This window comes from Vulpes vulpes, chromosome 3 (genome assembly GCF_048418805.1).
Source record: "Vulpes vulpes isolate BD-2025 chromosome 3, VulVul3, whole genome shotgun sequence".
NCBI classification, from domain to species: Eukaryota; Metazoa; Chordata; class Mammalia; order Carnivora; family Canidae; genus Vulpes; species Vulpes vulpes.
The window spans coordinates 85,802,364-85,827,134 of NC_132782.1; the positions used below are offsets into that span (position 1 = coordinate 85,802,364).

A 24,771-nucleotide genomic window follows, 5' to 3' on the forward strand; every position below is an offset into this window, starting at 1 on the left:
AATTTAAAAATGTACACAATTTAAACTGAAAGTTCATTAGCTGTGATATTGCCGTGAACCTCTCACAACTGTGTTAAAGCACAACAGGGAAGCCGTGTGGGTGTGACTGCCCCATGGATCTTCTCTTGCAGGCGGGATTCAACAGTGGATGCACGCACCAGCCCATTGGTAAGGTCTGTCTGCATTTGTGTGAGCCTGAACCACCTAGTTCAAGCCATTAGGGTAGCAGGTTGTTGGTAATTCAATACTGTCTACACACCTTTCAGAATTTATCTGTGTACTGAAGAGGAGTTTCGTTAATAGCCAAAACTGGAGCCAACCCCGTTACTATTAGGAATATTGTTTATGAGACTGAAATCTGAAGGAACTGTGCCACCCATTCTTATTTTAAGGCTACTTCTCATAAGGCTACTATTCTGAAGCCCTGATCACCGAAGCCCAACATTTGGAGCCTAACACTAGGTTCACCTCTGGAATTTCAGATGATGGGCTGAGTAGGGTAAAACCAAGAGCTGCCTCCGTCGCGCCCTGGGCCCTCAGGACAGAAATGCAGTAAGTCACTAACCCTACAAGTACCCTATGGAAAATATGAATACAAGGGAGAGGTTTAGAAAGGCGTTTTACGGCAGCAAGACATACAAAGACTTTTCTAAGATAAAACTCACTTCTATAGAAACAATCGCCTGTACATTTAAAAATAGAATGAATGCTCTGTTTTCAATTTAGCTTTGTGGAGCTTCTTCACCCTTAAGATGAATGGCTTCTTACCCAGACACACAGTCCTTCCAGAAGGATTTGGGGAGCACTGTTTTTTTTTTTTTTTTTAATTTCTTTTTTCTTGCTTATGACAGGATCATTTGATAACACAAATTTAACATCTAGTAGGAAGGAAATGAAGGTTATTCTTATTATAGGATTTAAAAGACGTAAACTCCACCAGAGTAGCACTAATTAAAACCTGATAGATTCCAAAGAAGGCCAGGAAATACCACTGTGAATCAGGTATTATCAACCTCACCCATATTTTCTGGAGATTTCCACTGATTTCATTGCATAACTTATTAGAACAAGTTCGGTCTGAAAATCCACTATTGGTAACCAACGTAGTTAAAAAAAAAAAAAGAAAGAAAAGAAAAGAAAAGAGGAAAAAAAACCTGACTTGAACAAAGCACATGCTGACACTTCAAAGATGGGCTGAAAATTCTAATCTACATAATTGGTTTCCTGTGTATTGCTTGAGATTTCAAAAGAACATATTGACTCACATATTTATTATAAATATAAAATCTTCCCCACCATGCAACACCACAGTAAGATTTACTACTCCAACCCACCCCCCCAACTCAATGTATAAAATGCTTTCTTTTGGCAATTAATCATGACAGCAAGATAGACCTAAAATAAATTAAAATGGGAATTAGTTTGTTAAAATCTCCTTAATCATAGTGAAAAAGGTACAGCCCCCAAATATCAGTAAATTGATCCCAGGCTGATTACACAAGAAGACTATATATTCTATGGATCTGCTTGACTTTAGTCATTAAATCTGAACTCGTTATAGTTTGAAAAAACTTGTATAATTATCACCTCTCATGTATCTCTCACAAAGACTGATAGATGTAAAAATTCAGGAAACTCAGGAAATCTTCATAGCAGGAAATTCAGAGTTATGACAATTTTGGCAAAATCACCTTTTAATGCCCTATTAACTTTTTCTTGTCCAGTCTGCACATCCCAAGGCCCTGCTGTCCTGGCTGTGCTTCCTGCTCACACCAAGTGGAAGGTAGAGGAAGCTCTTTCTCCATTCTGAGTTCTTGCTCTGGATAGTTATTGCTAGTATAAAAAGTGAGTGGAGTGAACCAGAATTGATAATAAAGGTCATAACTGACTTTGTAAACTCTAGCCAGTATACACAACTGCATCTCACATGAGGACCAGGGTTGCTTGCTGGGACTTCTATCACGCAGCCCCAGTGGGCCCATGTTATGCTGGAGTCGGGGAAACAAATCAGCACCGGAAAACATTTGGGGTGAAAGGCCAGTGTGTGGTGACCACAGACCTGATGCCCGACCCCGGTATACACGGCTTCATGGAGGACATGCCAAGCCTCCTCCGGCACATGCTGCTCTATAGCCCCTGGAAACTTCCTGATGTCAAAGCAGAATCATGGACTGCAGAATGAGGTCAGCTTTATCACAAACGCCCAATTCCTGGCAACATTAGGAGGTTGTGTGGGACACACTCGGTCCCTTTCAAGGCAAAGGGAGAACGTGGTGCTTAATGCAGAAGGGAAGGGTCAGTGCAGATGAGTCCCAGGGCCATGTCTCAGTGTGATGGCCACATGTGGCTGCCTAAGGTCCCAACCAGGAGGACGTGCTAGCTGTGCAGGCTCCGTCATGTCCCTCGTCCCTCCTCCCAGCTGCAGGATGTAGTGTATCTCCTTGGTTACAGAGACCAGCCGCCGTGGGCCACGATAAGAAGTGGTTCTTCAGGGAAAATTCAGCTCTGGAGGTGATTTAAAAGCTCAACGCCTAGTGTGTACAAACAGAATGAACTCAAACTGTCCTTGGCAACCAGAGCCCTGTGCGGCAGCTTCTTCCTCAGAGTTCTGTACCATCTGAAGGAAGGAGTTACGTAGCAGCCTGTGCTTCCAAAAACCAAGCAGAAGAGCTGACTTTGAGGGGAAGTGGCACAGGGGCCACAGCAGAACTCGGCCCAGATGGGGGCACTCGGCTCCTCAGGGAGCGGGCAGGAGACCTGGACACTCTAACCTGAAGCTGAGCTCTGCGGTGAACCACCTGTCAAGTTTCTCAGAAGGGTTTAAAAAAACTGGGGAGCAGGGTGGGAGAATCACACGGAGGGGCTGCAAGACCCTTGAGCTCCTCAGAGAAGCTGTGCTTGCTACAAGGAACCTGCGTCATAGAAAGAGACAAACGTGTGTTCATTCAGTCAACAGAACAAAGCAGTCTTTTTGGACTCATCAAAAATATTTCCTATAAGAACAAAAAACACTAACCTTCGGAATCATTTATCATTTACGAAAAAGTACCATATGTACAATTCCAACAATTCTAGACAGCAGAACACTCAAAATATTTAAACTTTACAAGTACCATGCAGAGCAAACAAACTATAAAACAGAAAAAAAAAATCAAACTAGTGGATAGCACCAGCTTGACCTGCCTTATTTTCCTTTAATAATTTAAGATTCTGTACAATATCAGGTACTCTTAGAACATTTATCCACAGTGCAATTACAGAAAGCAATTAGTGATTTCTTTAGAAATAATAAATATGGCTCACTGGTGCCCATTCCCATTGTGCGCCTCTGGGCCCTCATGCACAGAAGGATGCACAGGTGCAGAAGTGGAGAACACCCCACATGGAAGCCAGAAACAACCCAGAGCCTACAGTTCCCCACACACCAGAGCAGGATCGACGCTCCCCAAGGATGACCAGGGCACGAGCACTTCTGGCGAGTGACAGCGGCCACAGGGCCTCCCCAGCTGGGCTTCCCACCATGGGCACAGAGCCAGCCGACTCCCTTCCAGCCTCCTGAGTCTCTCTCTTGCGCCGCACCCCACTGCAGCTGTGCCCACTGCAGCGGACGTGGAGGGGATATCACTGCTGGGCTGCGGTGCAGGAATGCCGCCCTGGGGGAGCAGCCTGGGACTCGGGAGTGCATCCACATCCACCTAATCCTTTTCTCCGTCTTCGCTGCTTCCTATTTAGGGGAGAACAAGCAAAGCTAGGTTTGTGAAGTGATTGTCAAAGATAAAAATAGTTTAGACAGCATCTGACCTGCGCTACAGAAAAAAGGAACTGAGAGTGTGGCTGCCCACCACCTGCTCCAGCTGCATAGCTTCCTGTGACAGCGGCACCTGCCAGACTCTGGCAGGCTTTCGCACACACATCTGCTAAGCTCGCACGCGGCTCAGTGTCAGCGCTTAGGGCACAGGAGAAAGTCAGTCCTGATCTCTGACAGATCTCTAAGTAATGGGCATTATCTAATCAGCACAATTCAACAGAGCACAAGCACAAATGAAAGCGCTTTATGTTTCATAGTTAGTATTTGAACGGCAAACTTCAAATCAAAAAATGTACCTATTAACATTTATCTTCCAATCTGGTTATGGGGAAAAAAGGATCCATATGTTTAGATAATAGCACTTCAAATGTGCCCTGCCTGTGACTTCCCACCTAGGCCTCTGCTATCACACAAGACCAAGACTTAATGGCAAAATCAATATTCCCAGGGAAGAGCCAGAGCACATTTGGGCTAAATCCCAAAATCTCGGGCCAAGTGTTTTTAAGAACGGCTTCTCTCTGGGGGAAAGAAGCGGGGAATGGGGGATGGGAGGAAGGGTTGTGGCAAAAGGGAAAAAGAGAAAAGAAGGTGGCAGACATCCTGGAGCAAGTGCAGGGACCTGGAACCATGCTGCCACCAGGTCACCTAACCCAACAGGGTCACGCGGGGACACCTCAAGTAGCACTCAGCTTGTGGAGTGACAGAGTCCTACACGTGGATGTGGCCCTGAGAGCACACTCTTAAGACTGTGAGAGCATTCTAAAGAACTTCTGTACAATCTACTCTGCAAACACTAAGAAGGTACCAAGTGAACAAGCATTCAACACACAGCCCTCCTCTCACCTCCTTGCTCAATGTCTGAGTCCGTAAGATGAGTGAGGGAAAAGCTGGCGATGTTGGCAGGAGAGATGGAGAATCTGGAATACGGCGGGGTGTGAGGCCAGCTCTGTTCCACGCTCCGGGGTGGCGGAGGTGGTGAAAAGTACTTGGATGTCTGAAGAGAAGGCTTGGAACTAAGAAGGTTACTTGTTGTCTTTGACATGAAAGGGTCCGGGGAAAAGTCATCATCCCATTCAAAGCCTCCACCTGAAAGTAAAAATAAAAACCAGTTCTCCTTTTATGACTTCATTATAAAGAACAGGAAGTGGGGTGGGGGGGTCGGGGGTGGGCAAGCACACAGGCATGTGCTGCTGACCAACCAAAATCAACTTGGGTCCGAAAAATGGCAGAGCTGCTCCCAGGGGTCGTAAGACAGTCATTTAAAGCAGTCCATGATGTTAACCTCCAGAAAAATGCACCTTATTCACAATGCACTGTTTTTAGTTTCTTTTCAAACCCATCAATGAGGTGAAGTACCTTCTTCATCTGTTGAGCTTTCCGAATTTATGCACCTGCTCAGATAAGGAGAGCCTGAGGATGGTGCTGGGCTGTTCAGCTCGGGGCTGTGTGCATCCCCTCCGCAGTGCCCCAGCTCTTTGGTTGGGGTCTCCTGAAAAGCCAGAGAGAAATTCCCGTCAGCAAAGGCCCACTGCTGTAGGTGTGGCAGGTTGGCACCATGTCTGACTAATGGAGGGGCTCGGGGCCTGGGAAAGACACAGTAGGAACACACAGACAGACCTGCCTCTCCCACCGAAGCAACTCTGAAGCCCAGGCAGAATGCATGCAGCAGCTGCTGGAGGCCTCCGAAAAGTAAATAGTAGCAGGCAGGCTAGGGAAGCATGCCAGAACTCAAGGTACACCAGGGCAGCAGTGGATCTGCTGTCTCCCCATGGCCCCTGCCTCAACAGCTCCTCCAGCTCTTCTGGGGGGAGGAGGCAGGTTCTTAGAGTCATGCACACGTGTTCGAGTGAGTTTCCAGCTCCTGCCCTGGACCCAGCACAGCCTGACATTCAAAGTGGGCACTGGGGTGGACAGAGAGAGCTCCAGAAGCCCTTTGGTTCTGGTTCTGAAGCAGGCATGGGGTCTTCTGACACTCGGGAACTGGTGGGGGGTGGGATAGAACTCCAGACTTTCCCCCTCCATTCTCTTGCTCCCTAGCCTCCAGCAGTCCCAGGATGACAGACACCTATATGCTGAGGGAAGTGACCTCCCTCTCCCCCTGGAGGAGTGGAAATCCCAAGACAGTGAGAAGAAGCCCGTTGCTTGTCTTCCTTTCTGTCCAGCCACTGCACCACCTATTTAGCTGGAAGGGGCGGGGGGGCAGGCCAAGACATGGGAAAGTACCAGGGATCCCATGGTGAGGGAGGAGCTCAGGAAAGTGACCCCATCAAGTTCATGAGCTCCTGCCTTACCTCTGACCTGAGCATGGTAGAGCTGACTCTCAACAGCACAGCAAAGCTTTAAGAACTGAACTGCCGGGTGGCCACTGCCAAGATCCATCCTGGCCAGCAGGGGGCACGTACAGAGACCAGATTCAAATAGTACAGCAAGGGGGGACCTCACCCACAGAAAGACGGGGAATCTGTGACCTAAATCCCAATGGGCCAATGCCTGCTAGAACAAAACTATCACCGTTCTCCTTAGACTCTAAACAAGACACAGAGTCACGGAACACACAATGGATACAGTCTAAAATCAGTCTACATACAAAAAATCAGGAAAACTTCAATTCCCAGGGAAGAAGAAAATCAAGAAATGCCAGTGTCAAAGTGACACACATGCTGGGGTTCTCTGAAAAGGGTTATTATGAAAATGTTCCTACAAGCAAGGGCAAATGTTCTTGACATGAACGTAAATAGACAAAAGTCTCGGCAAAAGAAGATAAAAATGATAGCAAAATGCAAATTTTAAGAGAAAAATACAGTAGCTGAAACCTAAAAACCCCATGGATAGACTCAATATCAGAATGGAGATGACAGAGAGTTTGAAGGAGATTAATAGAAATGATCCAATCTGAACAATGAAAACTAAAGAGCGAGCCAATGGGTCATACACAGCAATCTGACACTGGAGGACAGCAAAAGAAAGCATTTGGGAAAATAATGGCTGAAAAGTTCTTGAATTTGGTGAAAGATATAAAACTACAGTTTCAGGATGTTCAGCAAATTTGAAACGGGGTAAACTCAAGGAAATCCATGCCCATAATCAAACTGCTAAGAAGAGAAAGAAATTTCGCAAAGAAAAAATCTTGACAGCAATTAGACATAATACCAAGAGAAGAGAACTGTCAACTCAGAATTCTATATTCAGAGAAAATATCCTTAAGGAATGAGGGGAACTAAGATAATCCGTTGTCAGTAGGTTTGATTTAAAAAAAGAAAAAGCTTCTTCAAACAGAAGGGAAATGATACCAAAAGAATCCTGGAACATCAAAAATGAAAAGAGAGAAACGGTAAGGACTGTCTGGGTAAATAGAACCTTATTTGTCTCCTCTCGAGTTTCTTAAAATATATTTGATAACTGGGAGTAAAATGCAGAGCACTATCTGATGGGGCTTTGGCGTCTGTGAGCGGAATACACCAGATGATGGTAATAAGGTTTCTGCATTCCACCTGAAATGGTGGAGTGCTGACTCTAAGTTGACTGTAAAAAGTGTAGTATAATCCCCAAAACCACTATAGAAACTACACTCACAGAAGATACACAATAAAAATGCAATAGATAAATTAAAAGGTAACACTAAAAAATGCTTAAATTACCACAAAGAAGACAGGAAGGAGGAAACAAGAACCCAGAGGAACAGAAACAGTGATCAAAATGCCAAAATTCAAACAAGACTAATTTTACTGAATGTAAAGGGCCTAAAACCATCAATTAAAAGATAATTTTTTTCAGAATAGATTTAAAAATCTCTTTGCTATTCACAAGAAACTGATGGTGAACATAGAGATATACGATTGAAAGTACAAAGGCGAAGAAAGATATCTCATGCAAATACCAATCAAGAGAAAGCTGGAGAGGCTACATGACTGTCAGACAAAGGAATACAGAAGGACATTACATAAGGATAAACAGGTCAGTTCAATCTTTTCAAGAAGATCTAGGGATCTTAAATGTGCATACAGCTAACAACAGAGCCACATAACAGAGGAAGCACAAACAAACAGAAATGGAGAGTTCAAATCCACAACTGCAGTTGGAGACTTCATTTCTCTTTCTCGCCACGGGAAGAACTCGCAGCACACAGAAAAATCAGCAGCCGTGTAGAAGAGCTGGACACTACCAACCATCCAGACCTAACCGACTGGCACGTTTTTTCAGGTACACACAGAACATTCACCAAGACAGACCATGGCCTGCCTCAGAAACAAACCCCTGTAAGTTCAGAGGAACCGAAACCATACCAAATATGTGCTCTGACTGTAACAGACTTAGCCTACAAGTCACTTAACAGATAGAAGAAAATCTCCAGCCCTAGATTGTAAAGAGGCTGAAGTCGGAGCTCACGGAGCAGTTCTCAACAGGCACAGGAGGGTGGGAAGGCTGCAGACTCCACCACTGCCCGGTCCCAACCCACAGAGACGGAGATAGCCAGCACCCCTGGGGCTGCCTGTGAGCCATGGACTATTCGTTGGCACCTGTGTGCTGGCTATTGCTGCCTACTGCTGGATTATAGAAATCTGGTCTGTAAAAGGGAACTAATTTCAGTAGGACTCTGCCAGGAGACCCAGAAGGGGCATCCACGTCTCCTTCCCTTAACAGGAGTTCCCTGTCCAAAATACATTTCTGCATATTCTTGGAACTATAACCAACCCCAAATTCTTATTTATGAGGAATCATAAAATAGTTGATGGCCTCAAAACGGCAATCAGGAAAACAAAGCACCCTCTATTTCCTAACACACCTTGGAATTTCCTAATATGGCAGTTTAGAAGTTAACCAGTACCTGGTCAAACAGATAGACTGTGACATCATCAAAGAATGTCACTGCCTTCTTTTCCTTTTTCCAGTCATCTGGGAGCTGCTCAATGGCAACAGTGGCTGAGGGTTTCAACAGGCTCCGTAAGTGCCGCCCATCCTCATTGCTGAGGATCACAGGCACAGGGTGCTCAGTCTCATCCTCTGACTCGGAGCTGAGGCTGTGCAGGTTGAACGCCCGCAGGTCCTCGTCGGAGTCGTCACTGTTCTCATCTTCCTCGTCTGCATCAATGCCATCCTCAGAGAGGTCAAGCATGCCTGACACACCAAGTTTCCCCAGGTATTTCCCTTCAATATCTGGCTCCTTCAACTTGGGGCCCTCGGCATGGCCACACAAGGACTTCTCCACCGTCAGGTCTGATGGGCTGCCAGAGCAGAGGGTGGAATTTGTGAAGGCGAGGAGCTCGTTGGTGTTGGTTCCAGTGGAGGTGAGTGTGCAGGGGCACTCCTCTTGAGCCTCAAAGTCATCGCCACTGCTCAGCTCAGAGTTCAACATACTCAAGGGACTGCCAGCCTTGTCTTCAGAAGCAGGTGTCTGCTTGGAAACATCAGTTGGTGCTGCGTCCAAGGTTTCTCTCGACTTCAGGTGACTGGGATCTTGTGAGGCAGGGAGACAACTTTGGTCTGGCCGGCAATGGTTGGTTTCCGGGCAACTGTCCTTGATGCCAGGACTGTGCTCTGGAATGACTGGCTCAGGCAGGGGAGGATCCGTCACCAATACCAAGGGTGAGGCTGGGGGTCCTGGGACCCCCTCAGACTTCTTATCAGGCTCAGAGTCATTATCTGAGAAGTAAGCAGAGTCTCGGTATGAGCTCTGAGAGCCAGGTGCAAAAGTCTGCGAGGTCACTTCTGTACCTCTGTGGCCATCAGCTGCATCTGAGATGACGATGACCGGTTTGGGAGGCAAACTACCATGACTGTCATTGCCCACTGTGGTAGCCTCTGAGGCTGAGGTGCCGTCGGGAGCAGGATGCAGAGTCCACTCAGGGGACTCTAAGTTCTCTGTCTCATAGCCACTGTCTGCAGGCTTATCAGGGGGCAAGAGTTTCTGAGGCGTGTGAGAGCTTAAAGAACCCAGTAAGGCTTCATGGACATCCACTGAATCCAGAGAGTCTGGGGTATCCACAGACTGTTCTGAAGTTGGAATGGGTGTTGACAAGCTGTCTTCTAAAAGGCTGTCTTGACTGGTCGAGTCTGATGAGAGGGCAGACACCAAGCCCCCCTCTTTTGTGGCATCTTTACAATGCAGCTGACGCAAAGTCTCCACAGCTTCCACGTTTTTCTCCAGCAGGCTATTACTGTGATGGTCTTCTGAAAGGGTCTGGTTTTGTAAGTTCTGTCTCAATTCTGGAAGACTACTTCCTATACTCACCTTATTGGCAAAAACGTCATTAACAAGAACCGAGTCACTTTTGGTCAGTCTCAAGGCCTCCTGACTTTGGTGGGTCAAGTCGTGAGACCTGTTGCCAATGCCACATGCTTTGGCATCAGTGGAGGGAATTACAACTGTGATGGTGACAGAGTCTGGTTTGATTTCTTGGCAGAGACAGTCTTCATGGATACTGACATCTGAGTACGTGGGTTCTCCCTGCTTCAGGAGCGGATCTGGAGGTACATAATGAGGTGTTCCTTCTGTTTCAAGAGAGGTAGGAGGTACCTGCACTTCTGGGGAAGACCGTGGTGAGGTGTTTAAAGTGTTGTCCTTGAACACACCACCTGTATCTTCACCCTTTGTGCTTAGGTTTTCCTGCAACAAAGAAAAGCCTGGTTTATTTTCAGCAAACTTAACTTCAAGATCTAAAGAATTTCTACGTGGAGTTTCTAATATTGTTTCAGTGAAACCAGCATTTTTAAGTTCTGTTTGAAGATCATTTACATGTTCTTTGCTAGACAATGAGTCTTTTAGTAAGTTTTTCTCTTGAAGAAATAAAAAGTTTTCTGACAATTCTTGAACAGTCAGTGGATCAAAATTATCTTGGTGCAAAAGGTTTTCTGATAAGCAAAGAGGCTCGCAGTCAAAAAGCTTACGGGGCTTGTCTTTTTCAAAGTGGCACGCTGTTACTGACTCTCTGGAGGCATCCAGACTTGAACTTAAAGCGGTCGGCTTCAAGTCCGTTTGAACTCCGTTTAGTTCCATTAAATCAAATATTTTTTGGTGACTGGGTAGATCCTCTGATTTGTCCAGATCATTAAATATACTGTTGAAAGGGCTCTCAGGACCCCTGGTAACATGTATGTCCTCAGGTATGCTGGAATCTTTGGGGTCTGTACTGCTTTGGAAGAAATCTTCATCCGTACTTGACTCTTCAAATTCAAGATTCCTGAGTGTCAGAAACTGGGACGTCTCATCACTTATCTTCTCTGGGTTATCCATCTCAGTTGTGAGCAGTGCTGGCGGGTAATCAAGCTCCAAGTTGCTACCACTTTTTTCTTCCAACTGGATGTAATAGTCGCTTCCAACAGAAAGGTTGTGGGCATCAAAAACAGGAACCACTCCGGGGGCCCCACGGGGGACATCCTGGCCACTGTCGTCTTGTTTCCCTGGTCCAGGATCTGAAAGTGAACTCTCAAAAACCTCAACTGGAAAGAAGATGCTCGTGTAGGACAAGGCTTCATCTGCGGGTCCCCGACCATGCTCGTCAAAGTGGTCATGCTTAGCTGCCTCCCACACATACTCAAAGCTCAGGCCCTGGCTGGTCTCAGTTACAGTGAGGACTTCCTCCATCTCTCGACCAAGCCGATCTCTGGCAAAATGGTCGAGAATTGGGAATGCAGCATTACTTGAAGTGTCTCTGCTATTTGTATTTGGTTTAAGAGCATTCCACTGTTGTTCAAAGTCGACTTCTGAATCCCTTTGGCTTTGCATCCGTAGGTAAGTGAGCAATCTATGCACATCCTCAGCTGCTGGTCTCTTGTCTGGTGACAGCCAGCAGAACTGTAAAACTTCATACCTAAGTGACAATGGAGAGGTAATTAATGGACTGATGAAAAACTGCTTTAAAATAAGAAAGGGCGGCACCTGGGTAGCTCAGTGGTTGAGCATCTGCCTTTGGCTCGGGATGTGATCCCACGGTCCTGGGATCCTGGGACTGAGTCCCTTATCAGGCTCCTTGCAGGAAGCCTGCTTCTTCCTCTGCCTATGTGTCTCTCATGAATAAATAAATAAAAATTTAAAAAATAAATAAATGATTAAAAAATAAAATAAGAAAGGACTTCACAAGGACTCCTAAGCCAACTCAACACCTCAAAAGTTTCCATGCTATAATCATTGTCGACCACATGAAGGAGCTCAGTTCATGGTGAAAGAGGAAATGAAGAAATATAAAAATGTGGCCTACTAGTTTTTTATGTTCCAGGACATTTCACAGAATCAGTGTCTGTCATTTGTTCTGGTGTTTATCCAGTGACTTAGCCCCAGAATTTAGAAATAGTTTTAACATGATCTCCTCTTTAAAAAATTACCACACATGTTCTGTGCAGTAAAGAACACACTTGTCTTACATTTTCAGATTTACTCACTTCATTTTGTAAGAATTCTCAGAGACAAATGCTGTTGTAACTAATCTCTCACTATTTCCCCCAATAAAAAGTAACACTGTGATCTTATGTAGCACATGGTTTCCTTAGATCAGAGAAAAGGCCGAAAGTGGAGAGAAGCAGTAGAAAACGAAGTCCACAAAGGCAGCAACCAGGAGCTAGGTCTTCGAGGAGTTGACTGAAAACAGCCAACACCTTTTTTTTAAAAAATGATTTTATTTATTTGAGAGAGTGAGCACGAGAGAGGAGAGAGAATGAGCAGAGGGAGAGGGAGAAGACAACTCCCTGCTGAGCAGAGCCTAATGCAGGAAGACCCCAGGACCTGGGATCATGACCTGAACAGACACTTAACCAACTGAGCCACCCAGGTGCCCCACAGCCAACATCTTAAGCTGGTGCCGTGAACATCAGGGAAGACAAAGATTTAATACTTCAAAGTATTAAGTGTATAGAGTACATTTAGAGGACATCTGGATGAAAGGGTTCTCACTGAAAGGGGAGCTGAGCCAAGCCTAAGTGCAGGGGATTGCCATGCTTCAGAGGCAGTGCATGCTGGGCACACAGTGGTTTAGAGGCTTAGAAAGAGGTGAACCTGATTCTAATTGGCAATAAAGAATTGGTCCAAAGATTCATAAGAAATAAATTTATTTTGCAAATGTCATGTATATTATGCAAATTAGCTTCTCCTGCCTATTTAAATATTATCATTTCTATGTTGTCTCTTTTCTTACATATTAGGTATCACTTACAAAAACAGTTTCATTTTAAAACAATTCCACAATAGAAAACTCCCTTCATACTGACTTCCCTAATTAGTTCAGACTTCACATTTTTTTCTTACTGCATGTAATTCATAACTTCCTACCTGTCCTATACATTTTTTAAAAAATGTTAAATTTTAAAAATTGATGTTCATCTAAAATCCTTTGTGAATAATATACAAATGACTGCTTTTTGTAACATTAATTGTTTAAAAACAGGGAATATACAACTGACACCCACAGAAAGATTTCCTTATCTTTTGAAGACAATAAAATATAAAATGGGGTTACTCACCATCTGTCGGAATAAGGCTGCTCCAGCTGGGGCTTAGGGAGTTTTGTGTCTCTCTCTCGAATCACCTGATTGAGAACATCTAAGTTGGAAAGGTTGGAATAAGGCTGAGCAGCATTATCAAAAAGCTCCCAAAGTGTCACACCCAAGGACCTGTGGAAAAAAGAGAAGTTATTTCTTCCTCTCTATTTATTTGTTTGTTTGTTTGTTTATTTTCTTCCTTTCTTTAGATGTCAAATTTTTTAGCACCAACACTTCTATTTGTATACTCATTAGGGGCTTTAAGAACAAGGTGTATACTGAAAAGGTTATTAAAGACAGCTCTTTAACATGATTTTTAAAAAGAGGCATTGTCTATAAAACAAGGACAAGTATGCCTCCTATTTATGACTGAGTACTCTAGAAGTTTGGCCAATGCAAAAAGAAAAAAAATTGAACAGATAACCGGCATAATTATAGAGAGCAGCTAATATAATTATCATAGAGAGGAGCTAATGTAACTGTCAACTTTGAAACTCAAGAAATTATTTGAAAGATCATTAGAATTATTTCAGAGTTCAACGAAGTGGTGAGATACAAGATAAACAGCCTGAGGTGGACAAAAAAATCCCATTCACCTAATGGTAGTAAACACCAGAAAATATCTAAAGCAAACTTTTATATAATTAAATAATCTCTTCTTTGGTGGGTCCACACATTTTTTGTTGCAATGATCCCATAGTGCCATTTGTCACTATGATGGAGAGATTTCTTGCCATCATTCTGCCACCTACTTGTGTGCCAGAAGAGGCCATCCACTGAGCCTCTCAATGTCTCTAGGGACACGGCTGTTACCACAGTCGGGCAGGAGTGCTCCTTCCCAGTGCCAACTCCCCATGTGTGTCTGTCTCTCTGTGAGTGCTCTGTCGCCATGGAAACGGTCTCCATGGCTCAGTCCCAGGTACCAGCCTTCCGTTGTGTACTAGCACCTCCTAGTCACTGCTCTGGCTCCTAAACCTGGCTGTCCACCTGTGTCATCTGGGAATACAGAGCTACATAGGACCTGCCCCCAAGGACTTGCAGTTGGTAGATCAGGTGTGGCCAAGAAACTGTACTTTAAAAGTTCCCTAGTGATTCTGGCATCCAGCCAGGTTTGGGTATTGATGGTTTACATGACTTGGCTTGGTAACTCCAGAATTCTTGTTTGAATAAGCTGTACTGAATAAACCAGCCTGTTATTTGACATTGTATTAGTGCAATATAACTTATGAGTTCATTTCTCTAAACTTCATAAATCAGTGAAAAAAATCAGCATATTCAGTATCTAAGTTGAGAGACCACCTCTATCAGAGGAAATAAATGGGACCCAAATTTCACAACTCCATTCAAGAAAGAAAACACATCTTCTCCCTGGCGCAGATTTGTCAGAGGCAGAGGACCATCCTGGATACAAAAGAAGTTTAAGATATTATTGAAGCCTTAAGAAGGGAGTTTATAATTTAACTGAGGAAAATAAGAAAATCACATGGAATGCTAAAGACCACAGAGGCAGTACATAATGATTGTCACAATGAGTGTTATTGCTGCCATGCTTGGTGTGACCTTGGGCATTTAACTAACAACCTGCCTCAGTATCTCCAAAGCCCTGTTTTAATTCCTTTCCCTCCCCAAAAAGGCCTATTCCCAGACTAAAACCCTGTCCAGCCGCCAGCCCACCCGGTTCTTCAGAGAACACGAAGCACAGGCTTTCTCAACTCCCCACTTCCCCAATTCTAGCATCTCTGCACACACCCTTCCCATTCCTCAGGCCACAGAAAAGGATGAGATACATCTCCTCCTCAAAATCTGTCTCTGCCCTGTAGCTCTCTACTCCATCTGGTGTCCTGCCACCAATTACTGCCTCTGATCCCTGGCTATTCAATTCTTCTCCTTGTACTGGCTCCTGGGTCCTGGAGTCCCACCGGCTTCTCCCTCCTGGAGTTACCTTCTCTTCCACCAAACTCTGTCAGTGAGGCCCCTCTCATTTACCCCTGGTACAGGGTAGGTGGCTCTTGCCTTGGGCTGCAGTTGGCCCTACTGCCAGCCCTACCTCCAGATACTTCTCAAAGTGTCAGCAACAAGGGGTGGGAACACAAGCTAAGCTCTGTCTCTGGGAACACAGGCTAAGCTTTCTGGCTCAATACCCTGCTAGGAACAGTGAAAATATGGATGAAGCATAAAAAGTATCTTTTTAAAGGCATCAAAGACAGGAAAGCAGGGACTTGCCAGGAAAATCTCTAGAACTTGAAGATGTAAGGAGAACACTAAAACTACCTCTGAGCTGGTGCCTTTGCTAAAGCACAGAAGTTGGGCTTTTGCAGTCTCTGTTTACAAGGCAATGCAGGTGGTAGCGGAGGTAAATAGGCCAAAGCCCTGGGCCTGCCCAAGCTAAGGGGAATCACAGAGAGACTTCCTCACAGCGAGATTAAGCCTGCCCCCTGCATCCCTCCAGGAGTCTGAAAGGCAAACTGACTCGGCACTGAGGAGCTGTGAGTTAGTGTACATGTGTATGCGTGTTTGAGTGTGTGTGTGGGGGGGGGGGGCACACTGGCCCCTAACAAGCTGTAACCACAGAGCTGGCCATTGACTGTATTTGTGGCCCGAATTCACATCACCTGGGTGGTCAAAAACCTTGAGCTGAATACATGAAGCCCTGTAGTAGTAGAGCTCCCTTACACAGCAGGACCCCCCAGTATCCGACATAAGCAGGTAAATGTGGATCCCCTCTGGAGGAATGCTCCCCAACTCTAGGTTTCCAAGATCCTCACCCCAAGGAAACAAGGCACCATCAAGAATCAGCAAGATCAACTCCACCAAGACCTCAGATACAGGAATCATCTGATGCAGATCATAATTCAATCATTTTAAAAATGCTGGGGCATGTTTTAAAACACCAAATAGAATTCCTAAAACTGAAAAATCAATAGCTGGACTATATAAAACTTAATAGAGACATTTAACAGAAGAATAGACACAGCTGAAGAGAGAATTTTTAAAAAGAGAAAGAATTAGTGGCTGGAACACAGGTCTCAAAATTAGAGTGTGGCACCGAGAGTCAAAGAGACAGAATATGTAAAGGAGAGCTTAAGAGACAGAAGGCAGAGCAGGAAAGGATAGCACACATCTAAACAGACTTTCTAAAGGAGAGAAAGGGAGCAGAGGCAGTATCTGAAGAGGGTAAGGGCTGAGAACACCATCAACCTAAGGTCTGAGAAGCCAAATAAATCCCGAGCAGAAAAACATAAGAAATCCACACCCATACACGTCATAGTGAAACTACAAAAAATGAAAGACAAAGAGAAGAATTTAAAAGCAGCCAGAGAGAAAAGATCACATTACCTTCAAAGAGCTTAGGTAGACTTACGGCTGACTTCTCAATAGCAACAATGGAAGCCAGAAGACAGTAGAATGATCTCTTCAAGATGCTGAGAGAAAGTAACTGTCCCCAAGTAAAAACAGACTTCAAAAATGAAGATAAAATAAAGGTATGTTTAGATCTACAAAAAACTGAGAGTCTGTTACCAGCAGGCCCTCACTCTAGGAAATTCTGAAGGACATACTTCAGACAAAGAAGGATGATCACAGATGGAAATATCTGAGATTAAAAAAAAAAAAAGAATGAGGAGCAAAGGGATTTAATTATGTGGATAAACCTGAACAAAAAATGCTAAAAAATAATAACAATGTCTTGTGAAGGTAAAAGAAAAAAATACCCAACAATAAGATAAAATTGTGTACACGTGTGTGCGCAAGTGCATGTGTGTGTGTGTGTGTGTGTGCACGCATGCATGTGTGTGGTATATGGTTAAACCAAGTTAAGCATGTTAAAGTATCTTGAGATCCTTGTATTGATCAGACAGAGGATCAAAATGAGACTAAAGTGGAATATACATGTTATAACTTCTAGGGTAACCTTTAATAAAAGTACAGGAGTAGCATATACAGCTTCCAAACTAACAGGAAAAAGCAGTTTAAAAAAAGTAGTCCAAAAGAAGACAAAAGAAAAGGAAAATAGAAAAAGCAGAATAATAGCACAAAAAAATTTATATATAAATTAAGAAAGCTGTAACAGAAATCGTTAGTCAAAGACATAAACACATTTAACTGATCTCCTATAAATCACAGTATTACATATTGGTCCAAACCTCTTTTTGTTTTTTTCATTCCTTCAATAAATATTTAAAATGTCTCTTATACTGTAGGCCCTACAGTAGCTACAGAAAAAAAGCCGAGTTCCTGCTTTTATGGACCTTATTACTGTTGAATGGGTAAGAGAAAAGTTAATTATTACCATCGCAATTGTGATAATTGATATGAAGTCAATAAACTTTTTCATACCATCAGGCATTCCTGTGTTCCTACATCTTAATTATTTTTCCTCAAGTACTCAAGGGGAAGGAAGTTAGGACTTTGCTACACAAGAGAGTCTAACAAAATGGTAAATCTATACATACCAGATGTTACTATACTTAGTTTGATCTGCAGTTAGTAGTCTGTCTTGAAAGCTGGTTACTAATTCTGGAGCGGTCCATCGCAGAGGGAAAATTTTTTTATCATCTGTTTCAATATAATCCTCCTGTTTTGTCAGAAAGCATACAGGATTTTAAATTCTATTATGCTTGTTAATGAACTTAATGATTGAACACCAGGTCATTCTCAGAAACACATACTGAACCTAAAAGATGAATCAGAAAAAGTAGTGGGAACGAAGAGAGATTTTCTGGGCAGAAGGTGGGTGAGGTTTTCTCTGAAGCCTCCTGGGCTTCGCAAGCTGCTCTCTGAGCCATGAACGCTTACTCAGTCAGCCTTCCAGGAAACGGAAGGTACGCCACGTCTAATGCACAGAACATGGTTTCTGACTGAGCAAAACGTCTTTTAAAATATGCCGGGCATTATGCCCCGAGTAGCGTGGCAGTGCCTAAGGTTAATGAGTAAGAGCACAGACTGGGCTGTAAGTCCATGCTCCATTACTTACCAGCAAGCTAGCTACTCTGGGCAAGCAACAGATGTGTTAAGCCTTATGATACAACACCCACCTCCTTTTATGGTAAGGATTAAATGAGATATTGTCAGCAACTACTTCATTGTGCTTGGTACACATCAAGGGCTCAAGACATGAGAGCTACTATGTAGACACATAACCAACTTATATTTGCATGTTTTAGTTACAAAGTACTATGAAAACATGACCCCTGTGGTCCTCACAAGAACCAGTAAGAACAGATATGATCCTGTTATTGCTGATGGCATAGAGCCAGGACAATCACCTTCTCTGCTCCAAATCATGCTATCTCATTCAGTTGGGTGACATAAAAATAAATGAAAACCTCATATACTTCTTTTCTTGTTTGGGGATAAGTTTATGGCAGAGTTTAAAGAATGTCAATTCCATGCTTACTAAATCTGACCCAGAATTTTATTGGAGAAATGCCAATTTGACATATCATCTATTTTATTATACAGGTGAGTCATGATTACTGCCCATGTGTTCATACTAAAATGTATTATATACCATCAGACTATATCAATTATTCTGTGTAAAAGTCTTACTTTTAAACAAAGCCTTTGGAAAGCTGTCACAAAACCTCAGCACAGAGCCACTGATGCAGACAAACCACACATCAGAAGCCAACACTTCTGTTAAAATGACTAGAACAAACCACTTTCCAGAAAGGCCACAATAACCAAGATTCTTACCCCCTCTTCCACAACTGGAGTGGCATTTTGTGATAGGACCACCTCATGACTATGAAATTAAATCAGCTGTAGGAAAGAATCTTTAAGCCTTGGCTTACCTTGTACCTGCTGAATCCTATTCCGTAGTCTCCCACTTTCACATTCAGGTCCGAGGTAAGAAAACAGTTCCGCAGGGCTAAGTCACTGAAGACAGAAAGAGCGAAGTGAACACAAGTGTGAAGGGGAACCCACAAACAAGCAGGACGATGTCACCCCAAACTGCTGTGAACAAGGCTTTCTCTATGAAGCAGAGTGGCATGTTCAGCTCTCTGCTCAGTAATGTCTTAAAATTCTTTTTTAATGGAAAAAGGATTAAATATAATATTTTTCATTATTTAAGTCCATGGAAAGGATTAGATTTAAAAAAAAAAAAAAAACAACTGCTACACAGCAGGGCATCTGGATGGCTCAGTCGGTTGAGTGTCTAACTCGTGATTTCGGCTCACGTCATGATCTCAGGGTCCTCTGGCTCCATAACACTCAGCAGGGAGTCTCTGCTTCTAGATTCTCTCCCTCTGTCCACCCCCTGTGCGCACTCTCTCTAATAAATCTTTTTTTTAAAAAAACAACTGCTAAGGTTAAATACAGACCACATTTATACCTTGTGCTGCACTGATACCATATTTATGGCCCATTTCCTAGTGTTTGAAGAGTGACCAAGAATTTTTAAATACTATAGGCTGAACTATTTAAATAATGTTTTACAATAACCTATAGTACTTGCATAACAATCTAGTGGTAGTCTATTTATTATGAAGAGAAATAAAATTACAACTTCAAATACCCAAAACTAATTATATTATTTAAAATGTTGTTTTTTAACTTCTTTTTCAAAGATATGGGAGCATTATGTAGGAGGTCCTTTCCAAATTACTTGGCTTTCTTGCAAACCCCACTTCTCTACAGGGAGGTAAGGAGGACATTTTCAGGACTTACTGAAAACAATTTACATAGTTTATTTAAGAACAGGTTAATTCTCAAAAACACATGTTGAAAAGTAAAAACTACTTTTTCTGAAGGACCTTTCCATATAGACAACAGAGTAAACACTTTGGATTTCGTATAAGCCCCTTTTTATCTTTCAATCTTTCAATCTTCTTGATCACCCATTGGCATAAGAAGTAACAAGTCCACTAAAGTACAAAATTTAAATAAAGTTTAAGTAAATTTAAGTAAAAAATTTAAGTAAAAAATTGGGTACTTTAAGGTACCCGATTTATAGTTTCAAATCATAAAGTTATCAAAAACTCTCCATAGTCCAAAAACTCAAAATGTCTGTCTTTATAGGACTGTAGAAGACAACAGCTCAAATTAATGATTAAACACTTATTTTCAAAGATTTTAGTTTCTGAAGCTTACATGCCTGAAAGAGGATGATGATGAGGCTAATGACGACAGCAGCTATCACTGATGTAACTCAGTGACAGCCTGGCACCTAATGACACTGATTCAATCATATGTTCATGGCTAAGATTTGCAAAGCACTTCCTTTACACTGGGCAGTTCTCTAGCTCTATACACATATTAACTCATTTAATCTGCATGACGAACCTTGGAAGTGGATACTCTCTTATCTTTCCCATTTACAGAGGAGGAAGCAGGTAGAGGATCAAAGTAACTTTGCCAGGGCTGCAAAGCTAGCAAGACGCCGTCCCCACCAGTAGTTATCAAGCGCCGATGCATCAGCAATCGGCAAGCACTGGTCTGGGCATATGGTTGGTACCCAAGGAACACATGCTGGTGTTCTAGATCTAGACATCCAATTGGTTCTGTTCAATCGTATTTACACTGGGTTCACTAGTGGTAATTTTTGTGGTGCTCTCCTCAGAAGCCCTCAGGCCTCCTGTGGTCTCTGGGAGCAACAGAGAAACTTCAAATTTTAAGAAGAAAACTGGTGTCTCTTTTGGACTGAAGGGAGGCAAGAGGGAGGAAGAAGCAGTATACTCTCTGAGGGCAGAAAAAGGGAAATGCTCTCAGCCCAGTGGCATGGTCCACTGGTCCAACAGCTCAAATAGGATGGTGCCGCAAGTTCTGCCAACATGGCTCTGTCCCCAGGCAACACTGATGGGCATTTCCAGAGTCTCTAAAAACAGATCCTTCTTAACCTTGCCCACATCTCTCTTCTAAGACCAGAATTAAAAGCTGGGTGCCAGTATTCCAATAGGGCCCTGTGTGTTAAAAACTGGGTGCCAGTATTCCAACAGGGCCCTGTGTGTTTATCACCTGCAGGTAGGCAGCGGCCTGAGCACTTGGTGCCTTCCCCTTGGGTCATCCGAGCAGCTAAGCCTTGAGCAACTCCTAGACTGCCCTGCTCTTTCCCTCCCTCCTCTTCGCTCTCCTTACACATGTTCAGCGCGGTTCTTTAGACACATCAAATGTGAAGGTTACGGAAAAGGTGAAAAGTCACATAAGCAAAAGGCCTTTGGCTTTCACTGTAAAAGGCTTAATCCTAAAATTCTAACACAATCCAACTGATGTTCTCAGGGCAGGGGAAGGAGGAACGCTTCTCACCACTTGAAAACAGAAGTAATGAGGACAAAAACGAGGGCGGGACTGGAGGAGCTTCTTCTAAACCTGCCCCCTTAAATCCACTGCATGTGTGCCAGTGCCACACACAACACAGGGTGGGAAGTGACAAAGGCCATCTTAGAACTAGTCTCGGCTCCACTGCTCAGAAGCCGTATGACTCTTGAGCACGACTGTTGCTCAGAGATTTTAAATTCGAGGAAGAAAGATTCATCTCCATGTGCTGTCTGGGAAGGAAGGTTTGGTTACACGTGGCATCTGTGACTTATAATGTCAGGGTCTTGTATGGCCGTTCAAGCTATCTTTTTACACCGAATAGAGTTATTTAATTTTCATTTTGAGTCATTGGTGATCACTGTTGTTTCTTCAGCTGTGAACGCATGGCTGATGCTGGGGAGATGGATCTCACTTCATTTTATACTGTGTGCTGTGAAAGTGCTAAATTACTTTGTGATTATGAGCAAATTTTCTATTTGACAAAGCCCTGCTGTGGGATCTTGATGATTCTTCTGTACCAGATTGTTCTCTTACAAATATATATGTTGGAAAAATATGCAGACTTTCAAATAGAAGAGGGAGAGGCTTTTTAGCCATAGAAACCACTTTAATTAGAGCTGTATGATAAATTGTTGAGCAAGTGTAAATATTTTTACGTCTATCAGGGTTCTTATTTGGAAGGGTGCTCTCACCATTCCCCTTGTTGAAGAGAGTAAAGTGGTTCTAAATGTTTATGAAGGATGTGCGTGCTTGCTCCGTAGGTCCCAGGAAAAGCAGGCCCCTCCCAGATCACTCGAGAACACTGGCCGCCTTATGGGGACTGAACCCACACTTTCTTTCATGAAAAAGATGCAGATGAATTACTTTTGTGTTAATATATAGAAAAACAGCAAATACACGTAAGTACCTGCAAATATATGTAAATATTGATATACGGGGTGTCTGTGTGTGGTCTGTGTGTGGTTGCAAGTCCTGTAAGGTGGGCGGGGCCACCCTGGGGCCGTCGGGTCAAATGTGAACATGTGCTCTTCATAACTGCGTCACTCTGGGGCTGTCATGACTGCTGTACTTGCCCGTTTCTACTGTACTTCATTTGCAATCTATTTTTAATAAACTTTGTATGTATTTAAAAAAACAAAAAAAAGAAGCCGTGTGACTTTGGGCAAGTCATTGAACACATCAGAGCTTCAGTTTACTCACAAACAGGGATGTGCTGTAAGGGCTTACTCACAAGGTTATGTGAGGATAACAGTAAGCAAGAGATGAAATGTTCTCAAAATTTTAAAGCACTATCTAGTTCCAAGATAATATAATTCGATTCAAAATTGGTGAAATCAAATATTCTCTGAAGCCCAATAATACACAAAGCTAGGGCAGACCCAGTGGCACAGTGGTTTAGCGCCACCTTCAGCCCAGCGCGTGATCCTGGAGACCCAAGATCGAGTCCCACGTCGGGCTCCCTGCATGAAGCCTACTTCTCCCTCTGCCCGTGTCTCTGCCTCTCTGTCTCTCTCTGTGTGTCTCTATGAATAAATAAATAAAATCTTTAAACACACACACACACACACACACACACACACACAAAGCTAGAGAAGAGAAAAACACAAAGGTGTCACTTAACAACACAGGTAATTATTGACGTCAATGGCTGCTTTTGGTCAGGAAACACAAACATACCCAGTATATTCTTCCTTCAAGTTGAAAAACAGGTCCATCAGGGAGGCTGCCAAATGATCCAGCCCGACAGCCTCTGGCTCAGTCCCCTCAGCTACAGCAAGGCCATCACTGCATCTGCACAGTCAATGACCACAGGGGCCTCAGCCGTGGGAGCAGGGCAGACAGATGCTAGAAGTGAGGATCCACAGATCTCAAGAGCTCCCCAGCCTGACTCACAAGGAAGCATCACTACTTGTTCTCAGCTCACTCCAGACCTAGAGTTAACCCAGCTCCAGCAGGAATGCTTGACCAGAAATGGCTTGGTGAGGCTGGAGCCATTCCCAAAATCGCCCACACTTCTATTCACGTTACACAGGCTTTCCCGAGCAAGCAGAGTTCCTAACAGAGAGAGGCATAGGTGGAGGGATACCTGGGTGGCTCAGCAGTTGAGCATCTGCCTTTGGCTCAGGGCATGATCCCAGCATCCTGGGATCAGGCTCCCTGCATGGACCCTGCTTCTCCCTCTGCCTGTGTCTCTCTCTCTCTCTCTCTGTGTCTACCGTGAATAAATAAATAAAATCTTAAAAAAAAAAAAAAAAGATTTAAGAGAGGCACAGGTGGGAAGCAAAAGAACTGACACTGCTAAATATTCTCCTAAGGCGTGGTAAACGTTATCTTAAGTCCTCTCGACAACAGCACTTCAGGATAAAAACTATCTCCAATTCATAGAAGAAACAGGTTCAGAAGGATTAAGTAACAGGGTTTATCTTGGTAAAGCTGACAAGAGGTGAATTAATAAACTTGAACTCCTACTTTTTGCATTGTTCACCAGACCGCTCTGCTGTTGGCAGTCATAAAAGTTAAAAAAAATCACTATGGGTTTTGAGGAATTGCCATTTACCACTCAAAGACGGGATGCAGCTCAAAGAGATACAAGCTCAAGGTGAAAATGAGAGGACTCATTTCAGTTTTGATATGGCACAAAGAACAGTTTTGACAACTTTCACCCTGGTTTATTAGGCTAGTCCTTTGCTAGTTGAACGAGACTACATTTACTAAGCACCTCCTGCATGTCAGGCACCTGTTAGGCTTCGGATGTACAGAGAACACTCAGGCTGTGAAATTCTGGGTGGACGCAGAGAAGGTCTGTGGCTAGAATGTGGGCCACCACCCCTGGCCTGGGTTTTGAGGGCTGGTAATAAAATGGGGACAAAGCCTTTGGTTCTCAGTTTTCTCCAGGGCTGGGCCAGAGCTGACATTGAGCTAGACAGTCAGGTTTCTATGGGTTTCAACCTCCCAGTTATGGCTTATCTCCTCACTGTATACATGATCACAAGACTGGACAAAATGCACAGGGAAGCAGTGTTCAGGTACTGGACAGTGAAGACCCCAGGGTCCTGATCCTGAAGGAAAACAAAATACCAGAGGTGAGCTTCACATGTGCTCTACCTTTCTGTTTAGGGTCACTTTCCAAACCACAGCACAAAGATACAGAGCCCAGAGAGCAACAGCCTCCCTGGCTGGTGGAAACAGAGGCTGCCAGAGAGGCTGATTGTAGGGCAGGGTAGAAGAAGAGAGAGCAA

The 24,771-nt window shown here is 43.7% G+C and overlaps 1 protein-coding gene across 1 annotated transcript in view; it reads right to left on the reverse strand.

Annotated features, from left to right (window-relative positions):
- Positions 1 to 2,944: 2,944 nt before the first annotated feature.
- Positions 2,945 to 24,771, reverse strand: part of LMTK2 (lemur tyrosine kinase 2) — an 80,267-nt gene continuing 58,440 nt past the window's right edge. Inside the window, exons 8-14 of the mRNA XM_025986245.2 lie at positions 19,069 to 19,153; positions 17,728 to 17,849; positions 13,259 to 13,408; positions 8,634 to 11,616; positions 5,165 to 5,297; positions 4,652 to 4,894; positions 2,945 to 3,724 (exon numbers count right to left, since the gene is read on the reverse strand). Of these exons, the coding sequence (XP_025842030.1) occupies positions 3,696 to 3,724; positions 4,652 to 4,894; positions 5,165 to 5,297; positions 8,634 to 11,616; positions 13,259 to 13,408; positions 17,728 to 17,849; positions 19,069 to 19,153 (3,745 nt within the window). The 3' untranslated portion in view covers positions 2,945 to 3,695. The remainder of the gene's footprint in view (positions 3,725 to 4,651; positions 4,895 to 5,164; positions 5,298 to 8,633; positions 11,617 to 13,258; positions 13,409 to 17,727; positions 17,850 to 19,068; positions 19,154 to 24,771) is intronic.